The sequence below is a fragment of the Leguminivora glycinivorella genome, chromosome 17 (assembly GCF_023078275.1).
Source record: "Leguminivora glycinivorella isolate SPB_JAAS2020 chromosome 17, LegGlyc_1.1, whole genome shotgun sequence".
Classification (NCBI taxonomy): domain Eukaryota; kingdom Metazoa; phylum Arthropoda; class Insecta; order Lepidoptera; family Tortricidae; genus Leguminivora; species Leguminivora glycinivorella.
In genome coordinates, this window is record NC_062987.1 from 8829233 (window position 1) to 8850368 (window position 21136).

The following is a 21136-nucleotide window of genomic DNA, read 5'->3' on the forward strand; positions in this document are numbered from 1 at the left end:
CCCTGTCGTTTTTTCTTTCGTGTATGATATCTATTTAAATTTATACGTTGTCATCTGGTTTAATGAAATTATAAACCAATAAAAAGAAGAAAATTTAATTTCAACACAAACTGACATATATTACGAAAAACATGAACGTAACTATTAATCATGGAGATAAATTGGAAACATCAGTGTCACATGTTATATATTGGATTATATAATTTTCTCGTAATCAACAAAACGCCTATGTCTAATCTGTCTGAGGTTTGAGAAGGAAGCTGACGTTTTAAAAACTGAATGCAACCGTCCAAATGATACGGGTAAGGGACTTAGAGTTACAAATATGTAAGAGAAATACTGAAAACTAGTAGGGGAAATAACTGTTGGAGATATTCAAAGCTGAATTAAATGATAAAATAAAATTAACGCATAAATAATTAAATACAAATAGATTCAACTTAACACTTTCGTAAACCGGCCGTTCTCAGTTGCGTTTGGCCCGTGAAGAATGACCTGGCAGGCAAGTGAGGCAAGCATGGTCGCGCGATAAATGATAAAACATCTGGCTGTCCCTATCGCACTTACAAATAGTGCCTGATCTCAATGTATTCTTTACTTCTTTACTTACTTACTGCGATGGCTCAGCGACCCGAAGTGGATCTTGGCCTCCGACAGTAGATTTCGCCATTCGCTCCTACCCTGTGCGATTTGATGCCACTCAGTCACTTGGAGGTCACACAGGTCTTTCTTTTCGTTGTATTCTTTGGTTAAAAATTTGAAATGGCCAAACCTACACTATAAATAAATAAATAAATAATAAATAAATATTATGGGACATTCTTACACAGATTGACTGAGCCCCACGGTAAGCTCAAGAAGGCTTGTGTTATGGGTACTCAGACAACGATATATATAATATACAAATACTTATATATGTCGCAGTAAGATAGATAAAGCCGTTATATAGTTATAACCCTAGGGATATAATTATATGTCGTGACATAGTTAAACGAAAGCGATTAATTGCTATCTTACTAGGAATATAACTATAATACGTTACTAGTTTAGTGATATAATTATATGACTGGATTCAGTTTAGTGAAATGATTGTAGGCAGGAGTGCGGCCGTGCGGCGGAGGTATAGTTATAACCCTAGTGATATAATTATATGCCGTAACATAACGATATCACAGAAAAAGTGGCGAAAATTCAATAAATAATTATGCACGAAAACTCAACCGTGACGTGAACGACAACTGATGCCGAACGACTGCCTTGTGGTAGCGGGTAAGCTCCCGCCCCCGTCTCCACTGCATCCCCGCACTACACTGCTACAATTATACTACTGAACTTAATCCAGTAATGTAACTATATTACTTAACTAGAGACGTATTATAATTATAATATATTATTCCTAATATATTATCCCTAGTAAGATGGTAAGGAATCGCTTTCGTTTAGCTATGTTACGGCATATAATTATATCCCTAGGGTTAATACCTCCGCCGCACCGCCGTAATCCTGGCTACAATCATTTCACTAAACTGAATCCAGTCATATAATTATATCACTAAACTAGTAACGTATTATAGTTATATTCCTAGTAAGATAGCAATTAATCGCTTTCGTTTAACTATGTTACGACATATAACTATATCCCTAGGGTTATAACTATATAACGGCTTTATCTATCTTACTGCGACATATACATAGAAAACATCCATGACTCAGGAACAAATATCTGTGCTCGTCACACAAATAAATGCCCTTACCGGGATTCGAACCCGGGACCGCGGCGCAGCAGGCAGGGTCACTACCGACTGCGCCAGACTGGTCGTCAATATTATCACATGAAAGGTAATGTTCCCGCAGCAGCATACTTTGGTCGTGATGCTCTTGTGCTAAACATACTGAATGGATTATTGCACAAATAAATAAATTACCCAAATACGAGTACATATGGATGGAGCTTGTAGTAATCTCATAAATATTCTATCTAGAAATAAGGTGCGGTAACATTTATCACGCGTCCTTGGTAGACACCGACAGTCTTTTGATATGTGTTACCAATTACCGATGCGACTTAGCGAATTTTCGGTACACCAAGATGATGAAGTTATTCGAGTAGTAAGACCAACTTCGCGACGGCACCGCAGCAGGCGTTTTGATTTGTACATTAAGTTATCTTGTAGTTGTTGTGTGTGCCACGTATGCTATTAGTTATGTTCGGTGGGTGTATGACGTCTTTACGTACGAGTATGTACAATCAGCATACAACATAATGCGACAGCCAAAGCTATTTAAAAAAAAAGTTGGTATGAATATTTTCTATAAGCGAACCGCGCACGGGTCAAACATCTATTTTCGTTCGCCATAACTGTTCATCGAGTTAACACAAACATTATTAATTAATTACCATATCCAAGCGTTCTTGTGTTCTTCACCTATTTATATCCGGCCACGGCACAACGACATTTGGAAATCTTCCAAGAGCGAGTTTTTGAGAAATTTATTCCGTATATTTTCTTTTAGTGTTTATGGGTCGTCAGAAAATGGTTAATTTATTAGCAATGGTTAACGCCTCTTGTCAGATCAGAGCTACTTGAGAGGTGCTTTATGAGATGAATGAAACTATGTTTACATGGCATACGTCAACCAATGGTTGTAGAATATATATAGCATTTTTTGCGATTATCGACTTCGAATTATAGTGTTCAAGTGGATATGCATAAAATTAAGAGTATTTCCTGATCTCATTAATAGTATATTCTGCAACAAGGGAGGTAAGGGGAATTTTGTCGATGAGTGTTAATAACTCGCGACAGCCGCAGGCACGAGTTTACAAAATCCTTACCTCCTGAGTGACACACAATATTTTTCATCAAATTTGATTTATCTACTTGAAAGTAAATGTAAAATATACTGAAATAATTGTAAAACATAAATAAAATGCATTTTTCATACCGTATAATATTTTTTTATAGATTAATTGTCCAATTTTAGTTGTGCAAAAAAATCCTTGGCTGATTGTAACACCTTTTGCCTGATCGAGGCTTTGTACGGATTGTATTAATTTTTAAAACTAAATCCATTACTCCCTTGGGAATAAAATAGTACATTATTCTTCAGTACACGTAGACGCAATGAGACCTTTAAACATGTGATGAAAACTATGTTTACGATTCTGTTCAGGCCCGTAGCCGAAATTTCTGCGACGCCAAACGCCACAGAAATGTAATCTATCTCTATCGCTCTTGCGTATTGGCGCGACAGAGACATACTGCTACGGCTGCTTAGGCTACGGGGCCTGATCTATAGTCGAGATCAGCCAACTTTTTGTGCAAAAGTACTTTAATACTTACTCGAACACGCTAGGATATTTGGCAGAAAGAGTGTTACCTAACTAGCAAGTATTGTCTGGAATATCGGTCGTAAAACTTTTCCCCAAGGAGTCTGTATAAGGTAACAAACTTTAGCTGCGTAATTTGAATTCTGTGAAACAGTTAATAGGATTAGTCTCGAGAAGAAAACAAAAGGCGTCTCGTTACCAACAAAAACAATGTACAAGATTGAATCTTCCATCACACAAAATAATTCTCCTTAGTTGGATATATTTTGTTTATGTATGATTCGCAAGTTAGCTGAAAAGAGGGTTCAAATTAATTATGATAATTTTGTATTAAAACAATAATTTGGAACAATATTCTGTTCGTGGTAAAAAATAAACATCGCGATTTTAGTGATCTAAAACATTTGATATTTAAATATCTAGAAAAACTCCGTGATTTAAATTAGACGTTTTTTAAATAACATTCAGGCGGCGTGGCGCTGACGTCCGTTCCGCGTCGGCGGACTTGCGTCTCTTGAGTGTGGACGGTCCCTAAGGCGGGTGTGTGAAAATATTTGGGTTTCTGCTCAAGACGAAAAAAGTCATAAGGTGCATTAGGGTAATTCTGAATCACAGAAATGCTCGGGTAATTTCGAAAGGGGAATCTTGATATGATGGATATAATGGTGTTTTTTTTACGACTTTCCAAATTAGACGGCTTTCGGAATTACCCTAATGCACTTGACAAAATTTACTAGAATTTCATTATGTATAGAGAAACTTTCGAAACTCGAGAAACCCAGGTAGAATTATCTCATCCCTCGAAATAGAAAGGCTAGGAAATCAGAAACCCTGGTTTTGTGAATACGACTTTAATTTTAACAATTAACAATTTGCTTTTATGTACATCTAATTAGCAAAAATAAGCAAAATTTATTAGAACGGCTGGTTAGCTTAATTGGCAAGATTATTTATTGACCCAAAAACAGATTTTTAGACGTATAACTATCAATTCTATCAAAGTATGTAAATCAGGGTCACAAAATGTGGATAAGTTTACAGGAGCTGGCATGAACCAAACGAATCATGAACAAAACATGTTTCTATGTGTGTATGACATTGACTAATATATTAGGTATTTAAGTAGCTCTTGGCAGTCTTTACTATATACCATTATCAATCAGGTACAAATTAATCTATATATATATATTATACTTTTAAACGAGCAATTCTTGTATATTTATTTATTTATACCGACGATCTTGGAAACCGCTCTAACGATTTCGCTGAAATTTGTTATGTGGGGGTTTTCGGGGGTGAAAAATCGATCTAGCGTAACCTTAGATCCCGGAAAACGCGAATTTTCGAGTTTTCATGAGTTTTTCTTTCGCGTTTGTAAACGTAAAATATGGTAGTTAATTTCGCCGCGCGCGCATCGATTCCGCTTAGCTCAGTCGTACGAGGTCTGTCTAATATACGCAGATAGATCGTAGGTGTCAGGGTTTCGAATCCCGGCCAGCAATTAAGTTTTTGTTTTTGTCTTTTTTTTTGTTTTTGTATTTATAAGAGTTTTTTTTTTTCATCTAAATGCGTGATATATTAAAATAGAACCGAGCGAAGCTCGGTCGCCCAGATATTATATATATATATATAATGGAGGAATCCCGTTGTAATAATATTTCCATTCGAAACCGACTTATTACATAAATCTGTGTAAAATTGTTTTCAAAGTTACAACATCAATTTAAATTCAATTTATAAACCGATGAACACACGACAGGACACCTCATCAAACGCCAAAAGCCCACATATGAACACAGGTCAGTAATGAACACCCTCGAAAAATCCTACCGACCGCGCCAGTAACACGCCCAATTAAACCTAACGGTCGGAACAATCGCCCATCGATCATGCCCGGACAGGTCACAGCGAAATAATGTGACCAGAGACATGTTTATGATAAAGTATTATAATACACAACCAGTTTTAGGGGAAACTCCTTATAAAAAAACATCTGTTAAATTTGGTTCTACAAAAAAAAAGTATCTAACTAACGACATTTCAAAGCTTCTTAGACCTTTAAGATTAACGCCTTGGGCCCATTTCTCAGAACTGTAAGTTACAAGTTACAAGCTGAAGTCTCTTTCCAACTTGTCATAATAGACATTGACTACCACTTGTAAATTGTAACTTGTAGCTTAACTTCTTCTATTTTTAGTAAACGTCAAAGAATAACTAAGAATTAGTTAAACCGTATGAACTAAATATTACAAAACATGAGTATATAATTTTGAATGACGATTTCCACGCAAAGACCTAAAATTGTGTCATCTTGTGTAGGTGTAACTGAGTGCAGCTTGGATCAGAGCAGCATGGGACTTTCATATTTGTGCGTCAGTTGAGTCCAAGAAAATGATTCTGATGAAATTGCTACGCCCTGAATTTGCTACGCACGAAAATGATTCTGATGAAATTGCGCGCCACGCCGCCGCCACGCCACCTGGGGCACGTCTTACGTCCTTCCTATACAAAATGTACTGAGGAGACGTTTTTTGAATTACACTCAGGTGGCGTGGCGCGGACGTCCGTTGCGCGCCCCGAGACACGCGACGCTTAAGTGGGAACGCTGGCTTACAATGTGTGTGCGGGAATGACGTGAAAAACAGTTATAATTATCAAAACGATGCGTTAAAGCCCTTACTTTACATGAAGGCTGCCTATTCTTGTTATTTAACCGTCTCTGACCTGGCCTAAATTGTAATTTGATAGCCCGCAGGTTTGATTGGCGTGTGCTTTGCGCTAATGATTCCTTTTATTTGAACGAATCACAATACAGGCATTTATTTGACGACCGGTCTGGCCTAGCGCGTAGTGACCATGCCTGCTAAGCCGCGGTCCCGAGTTCGAATCCCTGAGGGCATTTATTTGTGTGATGAGCATAAATATTTTATCTATATGTATAACTAAGTATATCGTCGGCCGTCGCTTAGCATAAAAAGTACAAAGACCGCTTAGTTAGGGGCTAGTTTAATCTGTGTAAGGTGTCCCCAAATATTTATTTTATTTATTATTTAATGTAGTAGATATACCTAGAACTTATTTTTCTTTCCCTTAATTCCTAAGAATTTCGAGAAAAAAGAACAAATATTTATCTTACAAGAAAACTATCTTTGTCAGACTATGTTTAACAGAACTTTAGTACTAAATTAAAGTTTTCTAACAATTTTAATCTAATTTTACGTAATTTAATCAAGCCTTTCAGTAGGCTTAGCAAAGAAGATCAGGTCACAAGTAATTACGTATTTGTCATTGCTGAATTACTTATCATCTCAATTAACAAGTATTTGTTATTATTATCCAGTCTAAATAATATTTTGTAAGTTGTCCTATCCATATACAGAACTTATGTGAGTTAACGATAATAGTACATTGTGCAACAAGGGGAGGAAGTTGAATATTACTAACGAGAGTAAGTTAAATCGCGACGTCTTGCCGGAGCGATTTAAAGACTCGAGTTAGTAATATTCATACTCCCCGAGTTACACACAATGTTTTTCATCACACTCGCAATGTAAAAAATATGTAAATAGATGTAAAAAAGTTAAGTACGGTACAAAAAATGTCATTATTCCCCTGGGAGAACGGTTTTTCTATAACTCACGCTCCGCCTGCATGCAATAGCACATCTACATATTCCGCAAATCAGTATGTAAGCGTACATAATTAATTGCGCAAAACATATTTTATGGATCATTATGCATCGAAAACTGGAATAATTCGCTGCAACATCGCTTCATTTTAATGCGACATACGCATCCCGGTAAAGCTAGGGTTTCCAGTCCCCGTAGCCGAATGGCATTTCTAGGAAGCGAAACGAAAACGAAACGCCGCGAAGGGTAGTCTGGCTCTGTCACGCCATTACGCAAGAGCGATAGAGATAGATATCTACGATACGAGATAGTTCCGTTTCGTGAGCGTTTGTGCCACGCAGGTCCTTGTTTCACCACACACCCGACAGTGAACATGTGTCTTAAAATGTTTTTTGTCAATCATGAACTTTTGAACTGCTCCTTTGGGCCATTTTTCTCAATCATCTGGGGGAACGGCAGTGCCCCCTCCAAGTCGAGCATAACGGATGGCAAGGTCGTACCATCCTTTTCTCGATCTCCAATTCACTAAGTAATCCTGACCTTTATATTAGCTTTAAAAGCTGTCCACAATTTACGACTTCGTTAATACCTCTGCTGCTTCTACTTGGTATGCGTGAGGAATTTCAGCTCAAGAATTAGGGATCCTGTCCGTAATTTACATATGTGTATCTGGCAACCCTAGGCACCCCGAAAACGGTTGAGCGAGCAAGGCAATACGTGCACCGAATACACTTCTGGATATCAATCCAAAGTGTCGTATGTGCCGTACAAACTCTATCAGCTTTACGACATTTTGCATCCGCTGAGGCTCATTACATGTGAAATACTAATTAAGAATTCATAGCCAATACATTTCACGCAGATAATGAAAATTGGAGCTTCTTGTTTTCAATAAAGGTTTAATGCTGACCACAGTTTTAATCTGGAGTAATTAAATTACGGACATTTGGTTACTTACATCGCGAAGCCGCTTTCTGTTCGCGTACAATTCGGATTTTTTTTTCACATCCGTGATAAAAATATGCATGCTTAAGCCATCCAGTACCAGCCAAAACGTGCCGCTATTTACATATCTCTAGGTATTATGGAGTGACGGAGAAACAAATTACCTACCCATATTGGAGCGATTTAAAGAAAAATCTACAAACTTGAAGGAGGAGAAAATGAATTTCGGTAACCGAGTTTTATCGGATAAAAGACTAACAAAAGGAAATGATTACTTGAGTCCTTGTCACGGTATAAATCGCGCCTCAAAAACGCTTAGGTGCAAAATTCGTAAGCCAATTGCGTGAGTCGGCCGCCTCGAACCACAAAGGCGATCTACCTTCAGCGTTTCTTTAATGCGAGAACATGCTCTTACACGAAGTTACCACACGTCAGGATTGTTTGGGACATGTAAGAAACGTTTATTCTTTTATTTGCATTTATTTGTGTGATGAGCACAGATATTTGTTCCTGAGTCATGGGTGTGTGTATGTATTTATCTATTTATATTTCATTTGTTAATTTTATTGTGTTTTGTGTATTTATTCTTTGTAAATGACGAATGACGATCCTTATATTACTTGTACCCTTTTACACTAGAGCCTCAGTATAGTGTCTACCTATACTGAGGGTCTAGTGTAAAAGGGTACAAGTCTCGCGGAGCGCAGGTAAAAAGGGTGTATGTCCCTTAAATGACTCATGCCGTTTTTCACCTGCGCTCTGCAAGACTTTTTCATTAGAGCCACAGTATTAATTTTATTATTTTCAATTTATAGTGTAATTTTTTAGTATCATCATGAGAAGATAAATATAACTTTGACATTGTAACAAATTTAATAGTGTATTTTTTATCTGAAATCTGAAATTTGTATGTGAAATCTGAATCAAAATCTAATCCATGGTTAGGACCAGTACCAGTGTTCGACACTATAACGTTCTCCTGTCACATTTATTGGCAATGACTTTAGATTGACTATGGCATCTTCTGGCACACTATCAAGCAGTGCTGGTACTTATATCTTATGGCACATAAAACAAATATGACATTGTTTCTAGTTGGAGTAATCGCTACGTGTTGCTAACTTTCGATTTAAGTAAATTAGGCATCAAAATGCTTAAGGGACCATCCCCACTCAGGCCACGCACGTCCTGAGACGCGGAACGGACGTCAGCGCCACGCCGGCAATGTACTGAGGAGACGTATTTTAAATTACATTCGGGCGGCGTGGCGCTGACGTCCGTTCCGCGTCTCGGGACATGCGTTGCCTGAGTGGGGATGGTCCCTAAGGCTGCTAACAAACGAGACCACAAAGGTGATCCTGAAACTGAAAAGAGTCGTAAAGTACTTGAGCTCTAGCGATTTAAGACGAGGAAAAAATGTATTTTCCTGTCTGACGGCTCACAACGTTTTTGTAGTAAAAGTTCCATACATGAATATTTTTTTTAAGAAATTACCTGTTCAGAATGTGTTGTGCAGAATCAGAATTTTGTCAAGACTAAGTCAAAATTTGGCTACCCTACACCTGCGTCCGAGGCGAATTCGGGTATACCTCTCCTGTGCTAGTGAATACCAAAAACGAAAAGATGTACACCCATAAGGGTATCATATAAAGTTAAGCTTTATTCTTAGATTTGTGCCTTTAAGAAATCCTTCAAAGATCAGCCCGATTCGTGCTTCGCTGTCAATGATCAACGTTCTTTATCTCATTTGCAAGACGTAGGGGGATTTGTCGATCTTCTGTTTACGTTCGGATATTGAATTCTTTGATGTGTTAAGGGTTTGGTAGCGCTTTTTACTTTTAAATTTAGATTTATACACCTTGTTTTTTTTTGTTTTTCTTTAAATTCGACACGACGTTAGGGTCATTATCAGGAACCACCCTGTATATCACTTTCAGTTAAATAAGCAAAAAAAAATTTTTCATCATTTTCATAGATAATAAACGAATTTATTAGTGTGAGAGACCCTTAAGAATAACATTCAAGTTAGTGTAAAGTGATTAACGGCACATGTCAAAACAAATAACATTAGGAATTGTTAAAGGCTGTGAGACACGTGTTCGGCAATTATCTTTATTTTTTTAATAACTCGATAACCGCAAGAGTTGACGCTAGTTTCTTAGAGAAATTAATTGCATTTGATGTAATGAATCTTCCCTTAAAGTTAACGGAATTCAATAAAAACAGGGTGTATAGTCATATTGCATATTTACGAAGTGCGAGGTGGAAAACTTGAAAACGGGGACGACGACACATATTATACTCCTATTTCTTTTTATTATAATGATAATTTGACCTAGGTTAGCCCTAGCTATTTATACACTGATATTTATTTTTATTGTAGGTATATAATATGACATTGTTTTTATTTTAATGATTTTATTTGTATTTTCTGTTATAATTAAGTATAATTTTATGTTGATGGTCTTTTAGTGAAAGCCTTTACTTTATAATTGTGTAAAATACTGTAATAAATCTATTTATCTATTATATTTTTGGTAAAAACTAAGGCAGCGTCCACACTCATGAGACGCATGTCTTGCGGCGCGGAACGGACGTCTCCGCCACGCCGCCTGAATGTACCTACTTCAAAAAACGTCTCCTCATTACATTTTGTATAGGAAGGACGCAATGACGCGAAATAAGTCTCATGAGTGTGGATGCTCCCTAGAGAGGAGTTACACGCTTAAATTGTATTAACATCCTTGATGCTATACTAGGATAGATAGAATAATTGGTGCCCGATTGATATTCCGAAATAAAATACGCCGATTTTCGGTACGCCGACAACGATTCGCCGACGTCTGTTTTGGCCGAATAACGATTGGAAAATTCTCATTTCGCATAATATTCGTTCGTAAACGGAGTCGGTAGGCAGAAATTTGATACGCCGATTTACTTTTCGACGAATAATCATTTAGTAATTGTAAAAATTGGCCGACACAAAATTGGTCGAAACACAATAGGTCGAGTGATCATTTGGTATTTTTTTTTGGTGAGTTGGCTGGAGCCTGAAACTTGCGTACAAAGTGTTCTTCGGATTCAAAAATCTAGTTGTTAGATCGTTTGTATGAGTAATTCACATTTATTTCATTTACTTATTTATATTAATCATCATGTTCTGATTCCAAGGATTAATTTCAGTAAATTATGTATTGTTGTTTTCAATTCACCAATTTTTTTCAAGAACATAATGTTGCCAGTATATGTAAATTTCACATTATACATTGTTTAAGAACCCCCCCCCCTCCATTCTTCCCGTGGGTGTCGAAGAGGTCGACTGTGGGGTATGGGTTAAATTGTGGCGCTGTCACTGCAATGTCACAATCTGCATTTCTTTCAACCCCTTTTTGCCCCAAGAGTGGCACTGAAACTTAATAGTTCATTTGCTCTACCTACCCCTTTATGGGCTACAGGCGTGATTATATGTATACTGTATGAATGTAAAAAAAAGTGTCTATGGAGTGCGTAATTTTTTTACAACAGCGATAATTCATTCGTTGGAAAATATTTTAACAATGTATAAAATGTGAAACGTTATTCGACTAAACATGGCCTAAACGAAAATATTACTTTGCTAAATGAAAAATGTCCAATAGTAGTTCGGATAATTTGCACAGAAGCGAACTGAACTGTATACGAACCAAGATTCTACGTTACGTTATTCGACCAAAAGTGACAGCGATAGTTTGATTATTCGGCTAAACGGCATTCGGCGAATCGTTGTCGGCGAATCAATAATCGGCTAAAAAATTGTCGGAGAATCATTAGGTAGCCAGAATAATTATTTATTCCAGTAGAACCAGAAGTAGGTACGTTAACTGTCCTATTGGCGTCAAGGCGACGTTTGTATGCTACATTTAACGGAATAGTCTACTTACACAACATATGTGCGTTTTCACATTATCCGATCCGATATCGGATGTCGGTGTCGATATCCCATACAATACAGGCACCATCTTGGATTTTTTCCATTCAAATCCTTCCGACATCCGATATCGGATCGGAATGTGAAAACGGACTACTATTAGGGCTTCCAAATACCGGACCTTATCCAATACCGGTATTCATTCCGGTATTGGCGATTTCAATACCGGGATCCCGGGATCCCGGTATTGAAATCGCGAAAATGTAAAAACCAAGTAATTTGCTTAAAATAACAAATTTTATTCAAAATCTCGTTTGTTACTTTTCATGAGTGTTATACTACAGCGAAATCTTGCCAATCCGACTTAGTGATGGGTCAACTTATGTAAACTTATGTGGCCAAGTCGGTTCAACTTCTATTGTTTATAAGTATACATAATTCAAAGGTCTACGCCCCATGCTCTTTATTTTTGTTATGAGTGGGACTTAGGACGCAGTATAAAAGCAAGCGGGAAAGAGCGCCAGAAGCACTATCGGTCGAATGGTCATTTTGCAGAAAACTTGGTTGGCATTATTACTACCACCCACGCATAAGACACATTTGGCAGAATATTGCTTTACAGAACATTACTCGACTTTGATTTAGCCTAGTCTTATATACCATAATAATCGTATAGCATACTATGACATGAGCAGAATTATTACACGCTATCAAAAACGAAATACTGCCCCAGAGTCACCGTTAGGTGCGACGACGAGCGAAATGAGGAGGAGTGTTAGGTATCTTGCATCCCCAACACATCCAACTCACTATCAAAAAGCAAACTGCAACATTATGCAGCCTAAATATTATGCACAAATATTATCTGCGAAAGTATTGTTCGACTGGAATACTATTATGCACATCAACATTATGACAACAGACAATTCGGTATTACAAAAATCTGCGAAATGATTTATGCCAAAGCATATTCTGCGTAAGATGTTTCTGCCAATCGTGACTTCTGCCAAGAACTTTTATACAAATCAAATATATGCGAAAAAAGTTTCTGCAAGACAATAGTAAACCGATTCTGTAAGTTAGATATCGCCGCCAGATCGGACATTTCGCGAGAAGACGCGGCCATCCATAGCAAACCATGTTTTCTGCCAAATCGATCTCTTCAGGCTCGTAGGTAATCTTTTACATTTTATAGTCAGTGTTAATAGTGTAATTGTACTGTAAATTTGACTATACCTATCACTTTATTAAATAACAAGACACATCATTGACTTTTGAAACTAGAACATGAGATGCTTTTTTTGAAAACACATTGTAATATTTTTAATCAATATCTGTGGTACAATTTAGTGATATTTTTGTTTTTCGTGGCGCTAGAGGCCCTAAAGCTCTAATAAAATAAATCCGCCAAATCATTGAACAATTTTATTATAAATCACATTAAGAAATAATCATGATAATCAAAATCAAGAAAATTACTTCTCGGAATAGGAACACTCAATCTACGGATTAAAAAAGTAATAGATGCATCAGGGCGATTTGTTTACAGAGACCCTGGTGGCCTGTTGCAACTACGTTTGACGTGTTGCTTCTCTGTCATGTGTCAAAAACGGTTCGCGACAGGCACTCCTCAATGAATGCTTTTGACACATAACTTTATCTAGGTAATCATCGAAAAATCTATCATTTTCATACAAATATTGTAAAAACACCAAACAGAGAATGTGTCAAATCGAGAAATGAGAGCAAGAACCAAGATTTACGCGTGTAGCGACCAACATGATGCAGAAATTTAACGTTTTTGATGAGTAATTTACATTCATTTGACAAAATTTGTTAGTTTCTAAAAATACCGGGATCCCGGTATTAGTAAATTAAATACCGGTATTGAAATGTGCCCAAAAAAAGGCGGGATCCCGGGATCCCGAGATACCGGGATCCCGGTATTGGAAGCCCTAACTACTATGGAACAATAATAAAATTAGTAAAACACTTACCAATTCCTCAGGTGATCCCGGTTCCTTCATACCATTGCTCTTATCCGTGCTCCCCGTCTCTGTAACAAACAACATTGATTTTAATTAATTATGATAATTAACTACCAAATACCAACATAAAAATGATGTGATAGAGAGGTCTGGGCATTTTCAGAAATTGGGACCCAAAATTAGTGGTGTAAAAACCAACTTTTTTCATGTTCTAAATGCAGATTATTGCTTACAGTTTACGTAATTAACACAAAAGCAATATTTATAAAAGAAATTGTATGCTTAATTGTCGTCACAAAACTGACATCGAGTTAATTTTTGTTAACAACTTCACTAATTCTAGGTCCCAATTTCTGAAAATGCCCGTCTGCGAGTATAGGTATGCCGTTAAATTCAAACGAAGCTATCCGGCTATTATTACGGCTTGTTATCTTAGCAGGGGCCTAGCCAAACAGACAACTGTTAACAAATGAAAAGCGATATCTGAACTCTGTTATAGCACAGATAACTGTGATAGGGACCGTCCACACTCAAGAGACGCATGTCCGCCGACGCGGAACGGACGTCAGCGCCACGCCGCCTGAATGTAATTTATAAAACGTCTCCTCAGTACATTTTGTATAGGAAGGACGCGCAAGGGACGCGCAAGGGACGTCGCTTGGCGCACGCCGCGCCGCCTGGTGGCGCGTCTTACGTCCTTCCTATACAAAATGTACTGAGGAGACGTTTTTTAAATTACATTCAGGCGGCGTGGCGCTGACGTCCGATCCGCGTCGGCGGACATGCGGCTCTTGAGTGTGGACGGTCCCTAGACAGCGTCCTGTTGCCGCACATCAGCGTGCGTAGCCGAATGCACAAACGCTCACGAAATGAAACGCTCGCAGATATCTATCTCTATCGCTCTTGTATATTTGCGCCACAGAACCCGACTACCTTTCACGGCGTTTCGTTTTCGTTTCGCGTCGTAGAAATGCCATTCGGCTACGGGGCCAGAAACCATTGTCACCCTAGTATAAAGACGAAAGTATAAGAAAACTGACATTGAGATCACAGCAATTTTCAAATAGAGAATGTTCTCTTGAGCAAAGTGATGTCACGTATAAGCTTGGTACTCTTGCAATGCAAGCTGTATATTCTAGTCGCGTAATAAAATATGCTCCCTTTGCGTGCACTATGATGCTGTGCATTCACAGAGCACTTACCTGTAGAGAGTGTGTGCGTGTGGATTGAGTGAGCACCTTCCGAAAATAAAAAAAAATATGCTGATCATTTAGTAAAAGTTCTAAAACAATTGTAAAACGAATCTCTGAATTTGTAAAAAGATAAATCAAAAGATACAGTCATTAACATGTGCTCACTCAGTTCTCACAAACTACCAACGAAAACAGTGAATGTATTCATTTAACAATACACTATGAAGGTGCTCACTCAATCCACACGCACACGTAGAGAGTGCATACATTAAAGAAATGATATGAATGTTATATCAGGTTCAGTATGAAAATGTGACACTTCAGTAGGTAGAAATATGGTGAAGCGCAATTCACACTCTAACGAGGGTAAATAGATGCAGTTATCTTATCACTAAATACTGAACAAACACATCAATCATAGTAGAAAATACTAAAGCATGAAAGCGCGACATCTAGTCAAATCCCACCATTCCATAGGTGGAAAAATGTATTAAATATGTATGTAATGTAATGTTGACATGTAATAATGAGTATGAGTATGATTTCTAAGAATAAACATTATAACAAAATTAAATATTTTATTAAGGTAAACATACAAATATGTTTCATAACTTTATTTTAGGGTAAACAACGAAGTGCCAATTTCTAATTTAAAACATACTTTGTCTTCGTAAAATACTGAATCTAACATAGGTCCATCTGGATCCATTACATGAGGGGTTTGTCGTGACATAATATCCTCTCTGCGGCTACGATTTATGATTCTGCGGCTAACTGTACAAAAGTACAGCTTTGTGGCATAAATCTAACAAGTATCACTCTTAAAGCCAAATCATAAGGTGTGAAATGCAGTGTTAAAAATGGGTAAAATGACGTCATTTGCGTATTGGCACCGCAAACTAATTCGTGTGCGGTGGGATAAGCCGTGAAGCGGCAAATTTAGTTTAGCCGTGACACTAGCCTATCAGATGCGATTTACGAGGCAATAGCGCTTACTCAGCTACCACAGTATAATAAAGAGTACTATCGTACAGTATGGCCACTCTCACTCCCCGCTGAAAGTGCTGCCCACCCGCCCTCGGTTACCTCACAGTTACCTCCGGTCAAAAATGCAACGTCGACTTGTCTACCTCACTCATACAAGCATAGTACGCGTTCACCTACAGGAGCTTAGACTGTGTGCGTAGGAACGCGCCTCTTTCATATATTTGATCACCTCGTCCGAGGTGTACAGCTACTATTTAGTACTATTTAACGACGCATTGTAATCATATGCTCGCTACATTACTTATTATAAGAGATTGAAGGGAAGGCTTTAGCGATGTGAGACACCTTCGTACCAGCGTCTTACGTATAAGGTAAGCTAAACTTAGTTATCCAATCGGCAGGAGTTAAGGCATGTCTGATCTGAGCAATATTGCGGATTGTAAACGAGATGGCTTTCCCACTTATTAACTCGAGTTCAAGTCTCAACTATAAATAGGGCAGTGAAGCCTTTTCTTTAAAAAAAATGCTGTTAGTACGCAGATGTTTCAGCTTACTACAAAAAATCTGGTTGTAGCTAAACATTTTGTCATACAGATTAATTTGTGAAATTCAAATACCGCTCTAGCTGGCATGTCCAACAGGTTACTCGTGATTCATATCAAATATTCTGCACGAAAATTCCGTGCGCTTGTAAAATCGCAAAGGCTAACATTCCTACACGGGTATGCTTTGTGTCAGTTTGAGGACCACAGACGGCACAGACATTCTGCTATCTAGCGCGATTGAGTTATTTGATGGTGCCGTAGGTTCGAATAACGGGTTTTTGAAAAGTCGTAGCGATTTTTTAGACTAGAACCCTGAGAGCTCGATAAAAAAAATCACAAACTTACCTGTGTCGAATACTAGCAAACGTGCCACTTGTCGCTAAAAGTAAGGACGAGATTTGCTACGTCCATGTGTCAAGCGACCAAGCGGAATTGTTTATTGGGAAATGACACATGTCTAAAGTTGGCTATCCCAATTCCCAAATTTTGTTTAGACAGGTTTGCATGACTTTCAGTGGCATGTCCGGCGATATATCTTTCATAGTTGCCAAACGCGTCAAAAGAAGTTTGGCAACGTCGCGCTACTAGGAGTCGCTGCTGAGACATTTTTCCCTTGGTGCATCCCTGGCTTAACAATAGCGGCCAATTTCCTTAACTATCAATTTGTGGTTGTCACAATAAGCGGACTGAAATATAAATGCTGCGACCAAAATGCAACGAATTATTTATGCATTAAATCGGGGCTTATCATTAATTATATATTGAACATGGATGAATAAATTAACCGATGTGTATACTTACTGACCACCTTTTATTATTTGAACAAATATCGACTAACCTTGAGAGGTGTAGAGTAGAGACTAATTTCTTGTACGAAAGATAATACCCGTCTTTAATTTGCTTTTAGCCGTAGCGTAGCGTCAACCAATATGAATTATAGGCCACTGTAGAACCTTTGCCCAGTAAACCGTCAATATGACTTCTTATGGCAAATAGAACACGGTTTAAATGAGACAGGGTGGCATAGGATTCAAATTCGTTGACTGTATATGTAACGTAAGCTGTGGTGATAGTATATTTGTGTGCTGTATTATATATGTATGAAATATCGTACGTAGAAAGTCAGCCTGCCTCTCGATTCAGCCATCGATTTGTAAAGTTTCAATAGCTTTCATGTTTCGTTCGGAGTTAAGACGTAGCAAGCCGGCTTCGAGCTAATTTTGTACCTTTTCCGCCGACATCACTGATTAACTACCGCTAGATAAAGCAATAATATAGGCACAGTATAATAAAGAGTACACTGAGAGAAAAAACAAACAGTTTTCATGTTCGTCCAACAAGTTTTTTGCTTAAAATAGCGCCTACGTGTTCTGTGGTTCAAACAACAAGTTAGATTTTGCTAAGTGTAACTAGTACATTCTACAAGTTACTTGTCATTTGAATCGGCAATATATTTGAATCAACAAGTCGATTTTATAAAAGCAACACATATTGTTTTAAACATATGTTTGGCTGATTCAATCAAATATTTTTTTAACAAGTTTGACCTTATTGTCCGAACAAATTCGACTTGTGCCGTCAATATTGTGATTTATTCAGTTTACAATAAATACTTTTGATTCAAACGGATAAACCCGCAACAAGTCGAACTTGTTAAATTCACAATGCAAATTTCTCTCAGTGTACTATCGTACAGTACCTATGACCAACTCGCTCCCCGCTCATAGTGCCGCCCAACCGCTCTCGGTTACCACACAGTTACTGCCTGTCAAGAACGCGACCAGTCGATCTGTCTTAACTCACTTATATAAACATGGTACGCGTTCACCTACATGAGCTTTGACTGTGTGCGTAGGAGCGCGCCTCTTTCATATATTTTATCGCCATTGTCTGAAGTGTGACATAGGTAAACTATTAACACTAAAAATAATCACAAATAAAACTTACTTAACCAAAACCTGTAAACGCGAATTGAAACGAGTTCGCATACATACGAGTATATACTTAAGTATTTTTTAGGTGCCTAAGTCAAGATAACAATCATAACGACACCAATGCATTTTAATCATTTATTTCACGCAACAACACTTGTGAGAATATGACATCCACACAACACGGGTTTTGGTAGAAGCATCAGAAGCGCTGGCAGAGCCGCCGGCACTTCTGCGGCGACTACTCAGCAGATCTTGGTGCAGCATGTTGCATGGGCAGCAGCAGCCACCACAGCAGCATCCACCGCAACAACCTCCGCAGCACATGTTGACTGTTTGTAGAGAGTACTACTTAGTAGCAAAATACTAAACGTCCAAAAGGACTTGAAGCGGATAAAATTGTAGATAGGGATGATTTTTCGAAAAGTTGAGAATATTTAAATTTTTTTGTAGTTTTTTAATCGTTAAGAAACGAATGATTTGAATGTACTTTTGAGTTATCAGATACCCAAACCTTCTGAGCTCATTCATCGCTCTATCATATCGAAGCTTAGCGCGTAATGTTCATGATTTTTAAAACGCGAGATCTAACAAGACATAGTATCCGACTTTCACGCGAAACCACCTAACTTACCGACGCCTTTTGCAGAGCTTTAATTAAAATCCTTTTCAACTGGAGCAAATACGCTATTGGGCTGAACTTTAAAATAAATAATTTAGTATTGAAGAAAACTAATAAGGGACCGGCCACACTTAAGAGACGCATGTCCTGAGGTGCGGAACGGACGTCCGCGCCACGCCGCCTGAATGTAATTCAAAAAACGTCTCCTCAGTACATTTTGTATAGGAAAGACGTAAGACGCGCCCCCAGGCGGCGCGGCGCGCGCCACGCCGCCGCCACGCCGTGAGGAGACGTTTTTGAATTACATTCAGGCGGCGTGGCGGAGACGTCCGTTGCGCGCCCCGAGACACGCGACGCTTAAGTGGGAACGCTGCCTAACACTCAAGCCTCCGCCACACACGAGCGTTTTGAGAGCGTGGGCGAGAGTAGGGCGCGGCGGCGCTGGCGGCATGCTTCCATCGCGCCCCGCTCACGCCACGCTCTCAAAACGCTCGTGTGTGGCGGAGCGTCTCGCGAGACGCTAGATGTGTGGGGTCCCTAATTTCGGTATAAATATAAACAAAACGTTACCTAGCACCACAACAAAATTTTGATTATAGTTGATTTTTTACCTGGAGTTTTAATGCAAATAAAACCACGTAGATAGCAATTCTAGAAAATTAAGGCTGCCTTTATACTGAGGCGGAGATTAAGGGGACTTGCGGTAATGCAGCGGAGCGAATAAGTGTCGGTTACTGTCTGTTATAGAATTTAGCTTTCGCAAAATATTTTGTATGGGAATTTCCACAAACTTCAGCTTGACGTTGATGTGCGTGAACTGTGGTTGCTACTGGCCCTAAATGTTCCTGTGCTGGAAGGTTCTCAAGCATTCCGAGGTGCCTTCAGCGAAGTAGGCTGCATGACCAGCCACAAGAGCCGGGCCCGCAAGGCCAACGCTGCCAGGGCAACGGTGGTCTACAACCGTGTTCCCGAAACCCCACTAAAGGCGAGGGTCAGAAGTGTCGGAACACCCCATCAGGCAGCGTCCCCATTTAGGCGTCGCGTGTCTCGCGGCGCAGAACGGACGTCTCCGCCACGCCGCCTGAATGTAATTCAAAAAACGTCTCCCCAGTACATTTTGTATAGGAAGGACGTAAGACGCGCCCCAGGCGGCGTGGCGGCGGCGTGGCGTACGTCCTTCCTATACAAAATGTACTGAGGAGACGTTTTTTGAATTACATTCAGGCGGCGTGGCGGAGACGTCCGTTGCGCGCCGCAAGACATGCGTCTTATGAGTGTGGATGGTCCCTCAGGGGGTTTAGTCCGTGGGAGTCGGACATACCCACTTGGCTCTCCCGGGCCAGTAGGATAACTATAACGGATTCCCCCTGGGTAAAAAAAAACTGTCGAGTTCAGTAATAGGGCAGTTTAACGCTTGATAAGAGTGTAGTAGGTAGGTACAATATAGTGCAAGTATGTGGCGTTCTCAAAAAGTTGTCATTATCTGTAATGACGAAATTTGCTCGTATCTTATTTTTAACCCCCGACGCAAAAACGACGGGTGTTATAAGTTTGACGTGTCTGTCTGTCTGTCTGTCTGTCTGTTTGTCTGTCTGTCTGTCTGTCTGTCTGTCTGTCTGTTTGTCTGTCTGTCTGTGTGTGTGTGTGTTTGTCTGTGGCATCGTATCTCCCGAACGGATGAACCGATTTAGATTAACTTTTTTTTGTCTGAAAGCCGAGTTAGTCGAGAGTGTTCTTAGTAATGTTTCATGAAAATCGGTCTGCTATGTTACGGTCGGGGGCTTTTTCAAAATTTTAATTTTGTGGTTAGGTTATTCCCAAGTAAATATATAAATATAGACTATTAAAATATTTAAACGCCACAGGGAACGATTCATAAATTTGATCATAATTGATAAAATAATTCTCGATTTATAAATAAAAAGTGTCGAGCCAACAATTTGTACCGATTCAGCGCTGAAACGACATTGATTGCCACACAATACCGGTACAGCCCAATCAGTGGCCCTTGTCACCGGTATTTACAAATATACCTCAAAATATAAAATATTAAATTGG

General features: G+C 38.8%; 1 protein-coding gene across 3 annotated transcripts in view; it reads right to left on the minus strand.

The window, feature by feature from the left end:
- Window positions 1–21136, minus strand: part of LOC125235409 (apoptosis-stimulating of p53 protein 2) — a 629684-nt gene that overhangs the window by 375342 nt on the left and 233206 nt on the right. For all 3 annotated transcript variants that reach the window (XM_048141963.1, XM_048141966.1, XM_048141964.1), the window contains one exon: window positions 13810–13868. In XM_048141963.1, the coding sequence (XP_047997920.1) occupies window positions 13810–13868 (59 nt within the window). The remainder of the gene's footprint in view (window positions 1–13809; window positions 13869–21136) is intronic.